This window comes from Pseudophryne corroboree, chromosome 8 (genome assembly GCF_028390025.1).
Source record: "Pseudophryne corroboree isolate aPseCor3 chromosome 8, aPseCor3.hap2, whole genome shotgun sequence".
Classification (NCBI taxonomy): Eukaryota; Metazoa; Chordata; class Amphibia; order Anura; family Myobatrachidae; genus Pseudophryne; species Pseudophryne corroboree.
In genome coordinates, this window is record NC_086451.1 from 288763262 (window position 1) to 288781034 (window position 17773).

At 44.2% G+C, this 17773-nt stretch overlaps 1 protein-coding gene across 2 annotated transcripts in view; it reads left to right on the top strand.

The window, feature by feature from the left end:
• Positions 1–17773, top strand: part of COL4A5 (collagen type IV alpha 5 chain) — a 364692-nt gene that overhangs the window by 319662 nt on the left and 27257 nt on the right. For both annotated transcript variants that reach the window (XM_063937288.1, XM_063937287.1), the window contains exons 43-45: positions 1236–1308; positions 1747–1818; positions 2078–2197. In XM_063937288.1, the coding sequence (XP_063793358.1) occupies positions 1236–1308; positions 1747–1818; positions 2078–2197 (265 nt within the window). The remainder of the gene's footprint in view (positions 1–1235; positions 1309–1746; positions 1819–2077; positions 2198–17773) is intronic.

Sequence of the window (17773 nt, forward strand, 5' to 3'; positions counted from 1 at the left end):
GTGTTAGTACGCAGTTGGCACGCTTGTTTCAGATGGATCTCTTGCACCCAGTATGAGGCTGGTGCAAGTTTTGACACTAATGAAGCACGGTGGGTGCAACCGGGATGCATGAAAAACACTAATGACGGCTGCAGCAACGGACACAAATTCGGATGTGACTGCATCTGACTCTGAATCAGCCCCATTATGTAGTCCATAAAGTACTTCCATTGGGCCCATTGATGCAAATTGCCTAATGCTTGGACACCTCAGGGTTTCTGAAGACTATTGGCGCATCACCTCATGGCAGCAGTGTGCTACTGCAATCTATGATGCAGGTCTTTCCGCATGACAGTGCTGCATGCCACAATGCACAGGTACTCCCGGTAGGACTGCAGGCAGGATAGTGAAGAGAAACTGTGGAAATTGCAGGTTACATTGGGAATGCAGAGGTCATTACAGTCATGTGTTAGTGTAGCAGCTTAATGGCATGGGATGTGCTCAATGTCGGTTTCAAGTTTGCTATACCTGTAAATGACATTTCTATGTAGGCATCCCCTCTAGCCTGACATTAATAGTACTATTTTCACACTGCCTGTGACAGGGTTTGGATCTTAACTTAAACACTACCGTTTGCTTTTATTAAGTTGTTTTGTCTATCATTGCATTGTTAGCTCTCTGGGCTTTGGCCCGCGTATTTGATATGCTCACTTTAATCTTAATCTTCTATGTTATGTACACACATTTTTCTTCTGTAATGCGTTACATGCCGCTGGCAGTGCACACAGATATATTTACATAGTAAGCAGATTATTTTAATAATATGCCATGTCTTATTAGTGTTTTAGAAAATCATAACACTAGCTGTAAATCAGCGCTGTGCACTGAAATACATTGTTCATCTGTACTCCGGAACCAGGCTGATTTTGTAGTATGAAATGATTGGTATATTTGGGTTTAGCAGAACCCAGCCTACACACCTGCTTTGTAATGGCGATGGTTTTCTTTTGGGTTTCCAGGGAAAGAGCAACCTAGGCAGCTCATCTAATGATTCCTTATGTGTATGTGTATGCGTTGCTGAGTTGTGACATCACTGTCAGGATGAAACTGTGATCTGTTTTGCAAGGCAGTGAATGAAAACCCAGCTACAAGTTACAACTTATTCATACTCAGATTTTGCTTTAAAAGGTCAAGAAAATAAACACAGAATAGTCTGTGCCGGTCTAATCAAATTAATACGTTGTGCTTCCCTACAGGGTGATCCTGGAAGGCCAGGTCTGAATGGAATGAAAGGAGATCAGGGGGTACCCGGTGTCCCAGGATTCCCAGGTATTATTCATGAGGAAGGAGGGGGGGGGGGGGGGTCAGTTGATGTGGCACAGTGGCCATCCCAGAATATGCTGAGTTCACAGATCATTGTGGAAAGTTTTGGTCTCTCAGACAATGGTCAGAGCCAAGCATCAGAGAACAGCAAGGATTAATTTGAACAATACTCTCTATATAATTTATATTATATAGAGGAATGTGATATTTTAATCCTCTTTGAGATCTTAATTTTTATGTTATTTATGCCAGCTGCCTGCCAGACGTAGACAATGGTAGGTGCTGAGTAACATTGCTCCCTGCCTCCCTAATGCACAACTGGCTATAGCTGACAGGACTGAGATTTGTACATTGTTCCGCTCTCAAGGCAAATAATACAGCATTAGGGTAATGTAGCTGAAAAGCAAGTGAACAATGTGTAATTAGGCTATTTATGTATTGCAGGTATGAAGGGGCTTAGTGGACCTCCTGGTTTGGCAGGCTTTAAAGGGGACCCAGGCAACTCAGGTCTTCCAGGTGAGTAGACCCTCCTTCATCTTATTTAGGTAAAGATTTATCAAAGCTTGGAGAGTGATAATGTGGACACAGAATGTAAAATGTCAGCAAAAAGCTGATTGGTTACTTTATCTCTCTCCAGGGTTTGATAACTATCCCCTTAATATAGCCTTGTCACTGTATCCTTATGCAGTATTACTTTATGTCTAATGTAAATAATGAACATGCATATTAATAGATTTTATGTAATTTGTGTACTTTTGTCTAATCCACTAAATAGGTTCGCCAGGGCTACCTGGGCCCAAGGGTGAGATCAGGATCATACAAGGCCCTCCTGGTTCACCAGGGCGCCCAGGTAACACTGGACCTCCAGGACCACCAGGACCCCCTGGATCGCTAGGTAAATCATAGTTAGATGTTAGTGACTGCTTCACCGATCTCTGAATACTTTCATTCACAATATATCCATGTTGTTTGCCAACAAGATTTATATTGTATCAAATGAATAATTGACAATGATTATTAGTAAAGTATTAGTATATATTAGTATTGTATTGCCAGCCATGCATGTTGTAATCCAGTTGGTTTTGATCATTGCAATCCTCCCAGATCTGTGATGAGTGTGGCTACAGGTGTAGAGAGCCGTATTGAACAGATCCAAAGAGATTCCAATGATCTGATGCAGTCGGAATGCAATGTAAATGCGCTGTAACCACAAGCCTACTCTGCTATTTAGTGGTCATCTGGTGACCTCACACCCAGCCACCCTGATTTTATGTCCTGCTGGACCACATCCAATCTGTTGAAGATAGAACTGCATAAATTGATTAACTGAAATCTTACTGTGTGTGGACATTGACAGATGACGTGAATAACATTGACTATCTTGTTACAATGGCAACTGTCAAGAGGTGAGATATATATTAGGTAGCAAGTGAACAGTCAGTTCTTAAAGTTGAAGTTTTGGAAGCAGGAAAAATGGGCAAGCTAATGAGCTGAGCAACACAGACAAGGACCAAATTGTGATGGCTAGATGAGTCAGAGCATCTCCAAAACGGCAGGTCTTGTGGGATGTTCCGAGTATGCAGTGGTTAGTACTTACCAAAATTTGTCCAAGGAAGGACAACTGGTAAACCGGCGACAGGATCATGGGTCTTCAAGGCTAATTAAAGCATGTGGGGAGCGAAGGCTAGCCTGTTTGGTCCGATCCCACAGAAGAGCTACTGTAGCACAAATTATTGAAAAAGTTGATGTTCGCTATGATATAAAGGTGCCAGAACACACATTGCACCGCCGCTTGTGTATATAGTGACACCTGCCCTCCACCGAAAGTGCCTACAATGGGCACATGAGTGTCAGAACTGGACTCTGATGAATCACGTTTTCTTTTACTTTGTGTGACTGGCCGGGTGTGTGTGTCTCGCTTACCTGGGGAAGAGGTGGCATGAGGATGCACTTTGAGAACAAGCTGGCGGAGGCATTGTGATGCTTTGGACAATATCCTGCTGAGAATCCTTGGGTCCTGGCATTCATATGGATGTTATGATATGTACCACCTACCCAAACATTGTGGCAGGTCAAGTACACCCCTTCATGGGAACAGTATTCCCTGATAGCAGTAGCCTCTTTCAGCAGCATAATGTGCCCTGCTGAAATGCAAAAATGGTTTAGGAATGGTTTGAGGAACATGACAAGAGTTCAAGGTGTTGACTTGGCCTCCAAATTCCCCAGATCTCAATCCGATTGAGCATCTGTGGGATGTGCTGAAAATCAAGTCCGAGCCATGGAGACCCCACCTTACAATTTACAGGACTAAAAGGATATGCTGCTAACGTCTTAATCCCAGATGCCACAGGATACCTTAAGAGGTAGAGTACATGCCTCGACGGGTCAGAGCTGTTTTGGTGGCATGAGTGGAACCTACACAATATTAGGCATTTGGTTTTCATGTTATGGCTGATCAGTGTAGATAGATCAAATTAATCAAGTGGAGAGTAATTCTAGAAATACATAAGTGTAAATATATGTAAAAAGCTGGACAAATGGCAGAGCTAAGTATGAATGGATTGGGGTAATGTAATTATTATGCGCTTATTATCTATCCTTCCTATGTAAGTGTTTTGCCTTCAGAAACTTATATACTTTCCATTAATACTGTATAGTACATTTGAAACACAGTCAGATCTGGCAATTTTAGAGATACTTCTTGCTTTTGGCAAAGCAATGATGTAACCTTTACCAATGATTTAAAGGGTCACCATCATTAATGAAACCTTCAGCATTTATGTTTCCATATTTTATTTATTACTTTGTGCAATAGTCATGCTTTGTGAATAGTGACAGCTGCAGTAGTTTTCTCTACAGGATTTCTTACTCGGTTAACATGACTTGTCAGCTTGTGTGGTTCTGCATTAGTAGGTACTTGTGTTGTTAGTAAAATAATAGTGTTGTCGGGGTAGATTAGGTAGCCTGTCAGGCCAAATGACAGAATTGTATGAGAGACGGAGCTGCTGTGAATACAGCAACAGAAAATGCTTACATACAGTTAGCCAGGTATATTAGTTCTACGTTTATTTTTCTAGGTACAGGACCCTACCTTGAATCACTCACTTTTATATATTCCTTGAAAAAATTGGAACACGTAATGACTATAAGCCCAAGTCAGAGATATTTTTTTTTTTGAGTGGAATAAGTGAGAACCACATAATTTATATAACAGGTAAATGTTATTATTGAATTTACAAAGGAGGTATAAATGTAGCAAATACATTTTTAAGTACCTAACTCTAATAAGATTAGGGGTTGCCTAGAGGTTAGCAGCAGTTGCTCAAAAAATTGTTTCCTAAGGGGTATATTAAATTAGTATTGGATCCTCTCCAACGGAAAGCATCCAACACTTCACTATTCAATTAGCGGGCATTTCCAACAGGTTTTGCCTGTTTTCGACAATGCTGATCCAAGTCGAATCGGCATTGTCAAAAATGGGCCAAAAACCTATTGGAAATGTCCGCAAATTCGACAAAACAGGTGGATCGGCAGGCGAATTCGCCAATCCACCTGTATTTCAACATGTTGGAATTTCCGACAAGTTGAAAAAAAACGGCCCTTTAATTGAATAGGGTGACTCAAAATTTGCCCTAAAAACTGTGAAAACTGACGTTTTTTCGACCTGTCAGAAATTCCGACAGGAATTGAATAACCTATAAGTCGCATGCATCTGATTCTGAATCGGACACAGCCGCACCCATATCTGCATATTTGTGAAGCACCTTCCTGACACCACTTAGTAACACCCAATACATTTTCAAGACATTTCTAAAGGCCATACATGTCCCGTATGCCTCATCGCAACTCCAATTATGTGTGCACACTATATGGAAGCATGCACAGTGCAACCCAGACACATGTACAGAAGAGATAAATCTCTCCACTGTATCCGACATTGGCCCTCATTCCGAGTTGTTCGCTCGCTAGCTGCTTTTAGCAGCATTGCACGCGCTAAGCCGCCGCCCTCTGGGAGTGTATCTTAGCTTAGCAGAATTGCGAACGAAAGATTAGCAGAATTGCGAATAGAAATTTCTTAGCAGTTTCTGAGTAGCTCCAGACTTACTCAGCCATTGCGATCAGTTCAGTCAGTTTCGTTTCTGGTTTGACATCACAAACACACCCAGCGTTCGCCCAGACACTCCCCCGTTTCTTCAGACACTCCCGCGTTTTTCCCAGAAACGCCAGCGTTTTTTCGCACACTCCCAGAAAACGGCCAGTTTCCGCCAAGAAACACCCACTTCCTGTCAATCACAGTACGATCACCAGAACGATGAAAAATCCTCGTTATGCCGTGAGTAAAATACCTAACTTTTGTGTAAAATAACTAAGCGCATGCGCTCTGCGAACCTTGCGCATGCGCAGTAAGCAATATAGCGAAAAACGGCAACGAGCGAACAACTCGGAATGACACCCATTGTTCATATATGTGTGCGTATATCTGGCTCTGATAATAGCCAGTGTGTCCCCAGCCATTTACCTCAACACATGTCCCTATATGATAAACATTTAAAAATAGCTCCCTATAAGAGCTTGGAGGGAGGAGACGACAGGAGGGCTTTGAGCATCTTTTAAATTGTTACGTTTGGGAAATATTGCAACCACTTAGGCATACCTGACTGGATTTTGATATAGTCTAGTTTATAGTAGTGATGTGCACCGGAAATTTTTCGGGTTTTGGGTTCGGTTCCGCGGCCGTGTTTTGGGTTCGAACGCGTTTTGGCAAAACCTCACCGAATTTTTTTGGTCGGATTCGGGTGTGTTTTGGATTCGGGTGTTTTTTTAAAAAAAACCTAAAAAAACAGCTTAAATCATAGAATTTGGGGGTCATTTTGATCCTATAGTATTATTAACCTCAATAACCATAATTTACACTCATTTCCAGTCTATTCTCAACACCTTACACCTCACAATATTATTTTTAGTCCTAAAATTTGCACCAAGGTCGCTGGATGACTAAGATAAGCGACCCAAGTGGCCGACACAAACACCTGGCCCATCTAGGAGTGGCACTGCAGTGTCACGCAGGATGGCCCTTCCAAAAAATACTCCCCAAACAGCACATGACGCAAAGAAAAAAAGAGGCGCAATGAGGTAGCTGTGTGACTAAGATAAGCGACCCAAGTGGCCGACACAAACACCTGGCCCATCTAGGAGTGGCACTGCAGTGTCACGCAGGATGGCCCTTCCAAAAAATACTCCCCAAACAGCACATGACGCAAAGAAAAATGAAAGAAAAAAGAGGTGCAAGATGGAATTGTCCTTGGGCCCTCCCACCCACCCTTATGTTGTATAAACAGGACATGCACACTTTAACGAACCCATCATTTCAGCGACAGGGTCTGCCACACGACTGTGACTGAAATGACTGGTTGGTTTGGGCCCCCACCAAAAAAGAAGCAATCAATCTCTCCTTGCACAAACTGGCTCTACAGAGGCAAGATGTCCACCTCATCATCATCGTCCGATTCATCACCCCTTTCACTGTGTACAGCCCCCTCCTCACAGATTATTAATTCGTCCCCACTGGAATCCACCATCTCAGGTCCCCGTGCACTTTCTGGAGGCAATTGCTGCTGGTGAATGTCTCCACGGAGGAATTGATTATAATTCATTTTAATGAACATCATCTTCTCCACATTTTCTGGAAGTAACCTCGTACGCCGATTGCTGACAAGGTGAGCGGCTGCACTAAACACTCTTTCGGAGTACACACTGGAGGGAGGGCAACTTAGGTAGAATAAAGCCAGTTTGTGCAAGGGCCTCCAAATTGCCTCTTTTTCCTGCCAGTATACGTACGGACTGTCTGACATGCCTACTTGGATGCGGTCACTCATATAATCCTCCACCATTCTTTCAATGGTGACAGAATCATATGCAGTGACAGTAGACGACATGTCAGTAATCGTTGGCAGGTCCTTCAGTCCGGACCAGATGTCAGCACTCGCTCCAGACTGCCCTGCATCACCGCTACCGGGTGGGCTCGGAATTTGTAGCCTTTTCCTCGCACCCCCAGTTGCGGGAGAATGTGAAGGAGGAGCTGTTGACGGGTCACGTTCCGCTTGACTTGACAATTTTCTCACCAGCAGATCTTTGAACCCCTGCAGACTTGTGTCTGCCGGAAAGAGAGATACAACGTAGGTTTTAAATCTAGGATCGAGCACGGTGGCCAAAATGTAGTGCTCTGATTTCAACAGATTGACCACCCGTGAATCCTGGTTAAGCGAATGAAGGGCTCCATCCACAAGTCCCACATGCCTAGCGGAATCGCTCTGTTTTAGCTCCTCCTTCAATGTCTCCAGCTTCTTCTGCAAAAGCCTGATGAGGGGAATGACCTGACTCAGGCTGGCAGTGCACAACGTTGAAATCATTCTCCACTGCGCTTGAGACAGGTGCATTCCACCTCCTTTGCCTATATCGTGGGCAGATGTATAGGCTTGAATGGCCTTTTGCTGCTCATCCATCCTCTGAAGCATATAGAGGGTTGAATTCCACCTCGTTACCACCTCTTGCTTCAGATGATGGCAGGTTCAGGTGTTTTTGGTGGTGCTCCAGTCTTCTGTACGCGGTGCCTGTACGCCGAAAGTGGCCCGCAATTCTTCTGGCCACCGACAGCATCTCTTGCACGCCCCTGTCATTTTTTAAATAATTCTGCACCACCAAATTCAAGGTATGTGCAAAACATGGGACGTGCTGGAATTTGCCCAGATGTAATGCACGCACAATATTGCTGGCGTTGTCCGATGCCACAAATCCCCAGGAGAGTCCAATTGGGGTAAGCCATTCTGCGATGATCTTCCTCAGTTGCCGTAAGAGGTTTTCAGCTGTGTGCGTATTCTGGAAAGCGGTGATACAAAGCGTAGCCTGCCTAGGAACGAGTTGGCGTTTGCGAGATGCTGCTACTGGTGCCGCCGCTGCTGTTCTTGCAGCGGGAGGCAATACATCTACCCAGTGGGCTGTCACAGTCATGTAGTCCTGAGTCTGCCATGCTCCACTTGTCCACATGTCCGTGGTTAAGTGGACATTGGGTACAACTGCATTTTTTAGGACACTGGTGACTCTTTTTCTGAGGTCTGTGTACATTTTCGGTATCGCCTGCCTAGAGAAATGGAACCTAGATGGTATTTGGTACCGGGGACACAGTACCTCAATCAAGTCTATAGTTGGCTCTGAAGTAACGATGGATAACGGAACCACGTTTCTCACCGCCCAGGCTGCCAAGGCCTCAGTTATCCGCTTTGCAGCAGGATGACTGCTGTGATATTTCATCTTCCTCGCAAAGGACTGTTGGACAGTCAATTGCTTACTGGAAGTAGTACAAGTGGTCTTCCGACTTCCCCTCTGGGATGACCATCGACTCCCAGCAGCAACAACAGCAGCGCCAGCAGCAGTAGGCGTTACACTCAAGGATGCATCGGAGGAATCCCAGGCAGGAGAGGACTCGTCAGACTTGCCAGTGACATGGCCTGCAGGACTATTGGCTTTCCTGGGTAAGGAGGAAATTGACACTGAGGGAGTTGGTGGTGTGGTTTGCGTGAGCTTGGTTACAAGAGGAAGGGATTTACTGGTCAGTGGACTGCTTCCGCTGTCGCACAAAGTTTTTGAACTTGTCACTGACTTATGATGAATGCGCTGCAGGTGACGTATAAGGGAGGATGTTCCGAGGTGGTTAACGTCCTTACCCCTACTTATTACAGCTTGACAAAGGCAACACACGGCTTGACACCTGTTGTCCGCATTTGTGTTGAAATAATTCCACACCGAAGAGCTGATTTTTTTTGTATTTTGACCAGGCATGTCAATGGCCATATTCCTCCCACGGACAACAGGTGTCTCCCAGGGTGCCTGACTTAAACAAACCACCTCACCATCAGAATCCTCCTTGTCAATTTCCTCCCCAGCGCCAGCAACACCCATATCCTCATCCTGGTGTACTTCAACACTGACATCTTCAATTTGACTATCAGGAACTGGACTGCGGGTGCTCCTTCCAGCACTTGCAGGGGGCGTGCAAATGGTGGAAGGCGCAAGCTCTTCCCGTCCAGTGTTGGGAAGGTCAGGCATCGCAACCGACACAATTGGACTCTCCTTGGGGATTTGTGATTTTCGAAGAACGCACAGTTCTTTGCTGTGCTTTTGCCAGCTTAAGTCTTTTCATTTTTCTAGCGAGAGGCTGAGTGCTTCCATCCTCATGTGAAGCTGAACCACTAGCCATGAACATAGGCCAGGGCCTCAGCCGTTCCTTGCCACTCTGTGTCGTAAATGGCATATTGGCAAGTTTACGCTTCTCCTCAGACGCTTTTAATTTTGATTTTTGGGTCATTTTTTTACTGATCTTTTGTGTTTTGGATTTTACATGCTCTGTACTATGACATTGGGCATCGGCCTTGGCAGAAGACGTTGATGGCATTTCATCGTCTCGGCCATGACTAGAGGCAGCAGCTTCAGCACGAGGTGGAAGTGGATCTTGATCTTTCCCTATTTTTTTAACCTCCACATTTTTGTTCTCCATATTTTAATGCGCACAACTAAAAGCCACCACAGGTATACAATGTAGATGGATGGATAGTATAGTATTATATTACTTATGGAGGACGAGTGACGACACAGAGGTAGGTACAGCCGTGGCCTACCGTACTGCTATATATATATATATATATATATATATATATATATATATATATTATACTGTATAATAATAACGGACCTGGTGGACACTGTCAGCAGACTGCTAAACTAGTATGAAGAAAAAAAAAAGCCACCACAGGTATACAATGTAGATGGATGGATAGTATAGTATTATATTACTTATGGACGACGAGTGCACTGACGACACAGAGGTAGGTACAGCCGTGGCCTACCGTACTGCTATATATATATATATATACTGTATAATAATAACGGACCTGGTGGACACTGTCAGCAGACTGCTAAACTAGTATGAAGAAAAAAAAAAGCCACCACAGGTATACATTGTAGATGGATGGATAGTATAGTATTATATTACTTATGGAGGACGAGTGCACTGACGACACAGAGGTAGGTACAGCCGTGGCCTACCGTACTGCTATATATATATATAATATACTGTATAATAATAACGGACCTGGTGGACACTGTCAGCAGACTGCTAAACTAGTATGAAGGAAAAAAAAGCCACCACAGGTATACAATGTAGATGGATGGATAGTATAGTATTATATTACTTATGGACGACGAGTGCACTGACGACACAGAGGTAGGTACAGCCGTGGCCTACCGTACTGCTATATATATATATATATATATATAATATACTGTATAATAATAACGGACCTGGTGGACACTGTCAGCAGACTGCTAAACTAGTATGAAGAAAAAAAAAGCCACCACAGGTATACAATGTAGATGGATGGATAGTATAGTATTATATTACTTATGGACGACGAGTGCACTGACGACACAGAGGTAGGTACAGCCGTGGCCTACATTACTGCTATATATAATATACTGTATAATAATAACGGACCTGGTGGACACTGTCAGCAGACTGCTAAACTAGTATGAAGAAAAAAAAAGCCACCACAGGTATACAATGTAGATGGATGGATAGTATAGTATTATATTACTTATGGACGACGAGTGCACTGACGACACAGAGGTAGGTACAGCCGTGGCCTACCGTACTGCTATATATAATATACTGTATAATAATAACGGACCTGGTGGACACTGTCAGCAGACTGCTAAACTAGTATGAAGAAAAAAAAAGCCACCACAGGTATACAATGTAGATGGATGGATAGTATAGTATTATTATATTACTTATGGGCGACGAGTGCACTGACGACACAGAGGTAGGTACAGCCGTGGCCTACCGTACTGCTATATATATATATATACTGTATAATAATAACGGACCTGGTGGACACTGTCAGCAGACTGCTAAACTAGTATGAAGAAAAAAAAAGCCACCACAGGTATACAATGTAGATGGATGGATAGTATAGTATTATATTACTTATGGACGACGAGTGCACTGACGACACAGAGGTAGGTACAGCCGTGGCCTACCGTACTGCTATATATATATATATAATATACTGTATAATAATAACGGACCTGGTGGACACTGTCAGCAGACTGCTAAACTAGTATGAAGGAAAAAAAAGCCACCACAGGTATACAATGTAGATGGATGGATAGTATAGTATTATATTACTTATGGACGACGAGTGCACTGACGACACATAGGTAGGTACAGCCGTGGCCTACCGTACTGCTATATATATATATACTGTATAATAATAACGGACCTGGTGGACACTGTCAGCAGACTGCTAAACTAGTATGAAGAAAAAAAAAGCCACCACAGGAGTGTTTTTCAGGCAGACAAACGTATACTGGACTGGTGGTCACTGTCAGCAAAACTGTGCACTGTACTCCTGCTATAACTGCTGCCCAGTCCCCACAATTAGGCAGTGTGAGCAGTGCACTCAGCACAGATATATCATGCAGCAGTGCAGCACACTGAGCACAGATATGGTGGAGCGTTTTTTTCAGGCAGAGAACCAACGGATTAAACTGGTGGTCACTACTATTATAATCAAAACCCTGCACTGTACTCCCTAACAGCTGCTCCCCGTCCCCAATCCTCCCCACAATTATAACTAAGTCACTCTGTGTCTTTTCTACTATAACGGAGAGGACGCCAGCCACGTCCTCTCCCTATCAATCTCAATGCACGTGTGAAAATGGCGGCGACGCGCGGCTGCTTATATAGAATCCGAGTCTCGCGAGAATCCGACAGCGGGATGATGACGTTCGGGCGCGCTCGGTTTACCCGAGCCACATGGGAGAATCCGAGCATGGCTCGGACCCGTGTAAAAAGGCTGAAGTTCGGGGGGGTTCGGTTTCCGAGAAACCGAACCCGCTCATCACTAGTTTATAGCATAGGAAAGTATGATGAAAGGAAATAGCTTTATATCAGGGTGTGGGGCGGGACAAAAGAGTGTCCATGAGATTATCCCTTTCCATCCCAGAGAAATTACGTAATGTTGATGTTTCCCCAACGCGTGTAAAGTAATAAAATGTGCAATACAGAATAGAATGAAATAAAATATGAGCTATCAAATAGCAAGATTAGCATCTCCATAACCTAAAATTACTGTTTGGATTCATAGCACTTTTTCACAGAGAATCACTTTAATAGTCCACAAGCAGATCAATAATTTGTCACACAAACAAGCAAGCACTGGTATAATGTAGGATATACAGTGCTAGTGTGTTTTCCTACCTTTCACTGTGCGTTTTCTAGTATTGGCCTGGCTTTGGCTAGTGCTAGAGATTACCAAAATTATTCATTCGTTCAGATCCTTTTCCAGTTCCGCTGTGTTATGGAACACCAGCACAATTGCGTAAGACCCCTAGAGCGTCCGCAAACAGTCTTCTGCCTACAACTGCGGCCCATTGTTCCCTTAGGGGTATATTCAATTAGCGTGGGACCCTCTACAACGGAGAGGATCCGACACTTCACTATTCAATTTGCGGGCATTTCCGACAGGTTTTTGTCGGTTTTCGACAATGCCAATCCGACTTATTTTAAAGTCGAATCGGCATTGTCGAAAATGGGCCAAAATCCTGTCGGAAACGCCCGCAAATTTGACAAAAAACATGGATCCGCAGCTAATCAGCAGATCCACGTGTTTTCCGACAAGTCGGAAAAACAGCACTGGAATTGAATAGGTCGAATCCAGATTTCCGACATTAATTGAATAGACCCCTAAGTGTACAATACACACACCGGTACTTAGGATGCTGCCAAACCTTATACCTCTGGCAGTAGAGGCTTACACAATTGGCTGGAATCTGCAAGCTAGGAAGCTGGGCTAAAATACGAACTACGGACAAACTGGTGCACAAAGGATAATGGCAGGTCACTGTCAGGACCTCAGCAGGTGCAGATGAAACACAGTGAGTTGGTATACAGCACTGTGCAGTTGAAATTTACTTACAGGCTGAGCACAAGCTAAACACACGGAGGAGTAAACAGGGTCTTTTAACAGCAGGTGCTAGGCAAGGGTTCAGGTGAGGCAAAGAGACTAGGTTTCTGACAGGCAGAGTATCCACAAGACAGACAGTAATTACAGGAACCTGGGACATGGACCAACAGCTTACATCTTAGCATAAACTATAACTGGCAGGGCATTGCAGGACTGACTGCCTTTTAAGAGACATCAGTACCAGTCAGCAGAGCCAGAGAGGAAAGCCCCACTTAATGAATAGCGTCATGCAGCTGCAGCGCTGTATATCACAAGTCCCAGCTGTCAGAGAGCAGTAGTCCCAGGATTCCCTGCGGCGTCCTGGTTGCCTAGTGCCGGCGGGACAGATGGGCAGTTAGGGGAGTGACGTTATGTTTCAGTCTCTTAGCAACAGCTGGGACTGCAGGAAAGATGAGCTGTCGCGGCGGCACATAACATGCTCCTTTTGTTGGTTTATATTTCTTTATTATTCTGTCCCCTTGCCTTTCCAAGGTGGCCTCCTTCATTACTGGTCCCAACCAAGCAGGATTTATGCTTAGGAATTCCACAGACACAAATCCTAGAAAGCTGTACACTAATATACTTCTTTTCATAAAGCATTTCTGTACTGCTCCATCTGAGAGGCGTGTCATAAAATGTACATACTCCCACGTGTCCTGTAATGGAACACCCATCTCCAGTAAATCAGAACACAAATCACTAGTAATACATGATTGGGTATACAGCCACTCACATAGCCATCAGTGTACTGGAGGTTGACATCCTCCTTATTCTTCTGCCCGGTGTTTCCTCCTCAATGGGGGAGAGTGATGATGTCATCACTGTGTTGCGTGCACCTAGCCTGGTCTCAGGGAGACACCCTGACATTCAGGGAGAGATGGCAGGTATGGTAATGGGTAGATATCATTTTGGAGGTTTGGATTGCTGGACTAATGTCCTATGGCAAGGCTTACATTCACATTTCAGTGTGTTCAGATTTCTTTGTGCAGAGATGAACTCTTCAGGTTGTCTGCATTGAAGGACGAGTACTGAGCCAATCCAGTCTTCAGCTCGTTTAATCTATTTCTGCTACAACAATCTTGTGGAAGATAAAACATGTTAGATCAATCAGAAGTTGCAGAGCCTTAAACGGAACTAAGCAAATCCATGTAATTATAATTGGAAGGGAGTTAGATTTTCTGAGTGAATAACCTGTAATTTTGTAATATGTCAGAGTATAGCAATAAGGCTGATTAATCTCTTTCTCTCTTTGTACAGTGTGTCAGTAGATATAGTCATTTAAACAATGAAACGATTGGTTGAGTACACAGCAGCCCGTGTGTAATATGGGCAGGAAAGGGTTTCTCCTCAGTTTCTCAGCAGCCCTTGCATAGTTAATGGTAAAGGGAAGGGAGCGTAGCTTGCCGCTTCCGATCGTCTCACATGTAGGGGTAGATTTACTAAAGCTTCTAAAACAGACAAGAGGTGGTGTTGCCCATAGCAACCAATCAGATTCTGAAATTTATATTAGAATGCAATAGAGAATTGATAGCTAGAATCTGATTTGTTGCTATGGGCAACATCACCACTGGTCTGGAGAGCACTGCAGTTCGTTACTGCACACACTTATAATGGCCACTCATCACCTGAACATTCTATGTGCAGTGTCTATGGTAGCTACATGTGTCCAGGGCAGTGGCGTCACACTGTACAAAGAGAGAGAAAGAGATTAATCAGCCTTATTGCTATTCTCTGACATATTACAGTGACAGGAGACAGGTGCTGCACTGTAACATTACAGTGCAGCAACTCGGCTCCTGTCACTGAGCAGGAGCCGACACTGCAGCAAGAGCACTCCCCGGGGCAGCCCGCTCCTCCCGGACCCCTTGTGTGATGAAAACGGAGGTCGGGACGGCTAGCCACGCCCTCATCATGCGAAGCCACGCCCCTGTCCCGCGAAGCCGCACCGTGTGTAAGGGGCAGAACGACGCCTCTGGTCCAGGGCCAATTGAACTGGAATGAAAGGGTTGAAGTACCTTTCTAGGCATATTACATAGGCTTCCCTTATGGAGGCCTGGCCTTGCTGAACGTTGTGCTAAGTCATTTGATAGATTTTGCCCGGATGTTCTGTTCTAGCGGCTATTGTTGAGGCAGCTGCTGGTTCCCATTAGCAAATGGGAGTGGATTTTGTGAAATTACGAACCCAGTCTTAGGAGTTAATGTGTGTGTCCAGTATAGATTTATGCTACTTAAATATATACACTGATATTACTATAGCCCTGTGCATTTCTATTAGGACTAATGGACACTGGCGGATATATTCAATGGTATGTGTAAAATGTACATTTATGCATACTGTATGTTATTTACAGACAGTGGAGAAAAAATGAAACACCAATACACAGTCACATTACAAGGCATTGGAACACCATGTGCAACCTCTGTACACTGTGCCAATGTGTCTACCAATGTCTGGTATTGTGCTGAAAGGATACAGCATCATTATTCCCGAGTTCCAGAGTCACTAAACTGATACCAGGATGATGGTGGTGAAATACACTGTCTCTGGCATCATTCTAGCATATCCCATAAATGCTCAATTGTCTACAGATATACAGATGCTTACAGATATACGCTTATCATGGCTTCTCTGCTGCACCTAGGCACACCATGGTTTATTAGCATAAGCCTTTCATCTATTGTTCTCAGCTGCAATACAATACAGAGAGAACAATACATCAAGGGATTAAATCATTACAGCAGGGGATTACGTCTGACTGCCCTGGCTCAATTAATCCTATTAAAGGCCAACATAAAGATGGCTCCATATGTACTATGCCTATTGTAAAAGATCCACATACCACTGCCATCTCAGGTACATTAGGATTGTATTGTTTGCCATCACACCTTCAAGCAATTCCTGGTGTGACAGGTGCAAAACATTCTTTCATTATGCCAATAGAGCAGTGTCGGACTGGGGCATGTAGAGCCCACCGGGGGAATGCAGTTGTAGGGGCCCATGTTTAGGGGTGTGGCCAGTCTCCAGAGGGGGTGTGCCCAGCCACCACATTGGTTTGCTTAACCATTTTGCAAGTTTTGGTCCCCTAGATAAATATATACAGTAAATACTGTAGTGCATGCAAGATAATGTACTAGATTAGTAACAGCACAGTCTGGAACCTGATCCCTAGAGGACCGGGTGGGCCCCCAGGCAGTAGGGCCCACCGGTGGTTTCCATTGTACCCCTGTGGGCCAGTCCAACCCTGCAATAGAGTACAGTTACTGGGATTGGACCCAGGTGAGTTTATAATGTTGTCGGCAGCACCCAGTCATCGCCCGTGATAGGCTCTTGTGTCATGGCTTCCATGCTTGCTTTAGACTATTTTCATACCTCCCAACATGACCCTCTCCAGGAGGGACACAATGCTCTGCTTCTGGACTTTTCTCTTCATTTAAGATTGCTGTCACCTGTGTTGAACAGGTTGATAAGAAAGGTGTTTCAGCACAGGTGGTGGTAATTATACATTCGGAGGGAAGTCCAGGAGCAGAACATTCTGTCCCTCCTGGAGAGGGTCATGTTGGGAGGTAGTGGGTGGATCATTAGATCGACAGTGTCTAGGTCGACAATGTTTAGGTCGACCACTATAGGTCGACGGTCACTAGGTCGACAGGGTTTGAAGGTCGACAGGGTTTCTAGGTCGACATGTTCTAGGTCGACAGGTCAAAAGGTCGACATGAGTTTTTCATGTTATTTCGGTGTCGTTTTCTCCGTACAGTGACCGGGAAGCCCAATTAGTGCACCCTGTCCCCTCGCATGGTTCGCGAAGGTGCCTTGCTGCACTACCGCTGCGCTCGGCACATTTTACTATTCCCAATCGTAGTCCGCGTGGATCGTTAAGTATGAAAAAGTTCAAAAAAAGAAAAAAATGTGAAAAACTCATGTTGACCTTTTGACCTGTCGACCTAGAAACCCTGTCGACCTTGAAAACATGTCGACCTAATGACTGTTGACCTATAGTGGTCGACCTAGACACTGTCGATCTTCAGACCGGATCCCGGGAGGTATGTATTCTGCCATTGCCTTCCATCTGCCTTGACTTTTGCTCATTATTGACTTGTGTCTTCCACAACCTCAATCTATTTATGTTTAAGGTTATATGGATCCTGCCACAATCTCAGTCCATTTATGTTTATGATAATATGCCAACTTACGTGACGTTATGCCTGTTTTACGTTTATGATTGTATGCTACCTAGCATTGTGATTTTATTTAATTTTTTCCCCCAGCCCTGAACCTGGATTTGTACGAGACTTTATTTTGTAGTTCCATTGTTTTCATTACACCTTAGCCAGCTTGATGTATTTGGCTGTAATTACTTAGGGGTTATGGTTCTAATAATACTTTACTGCTTCAGCTGCTTTTCTATGCTAAG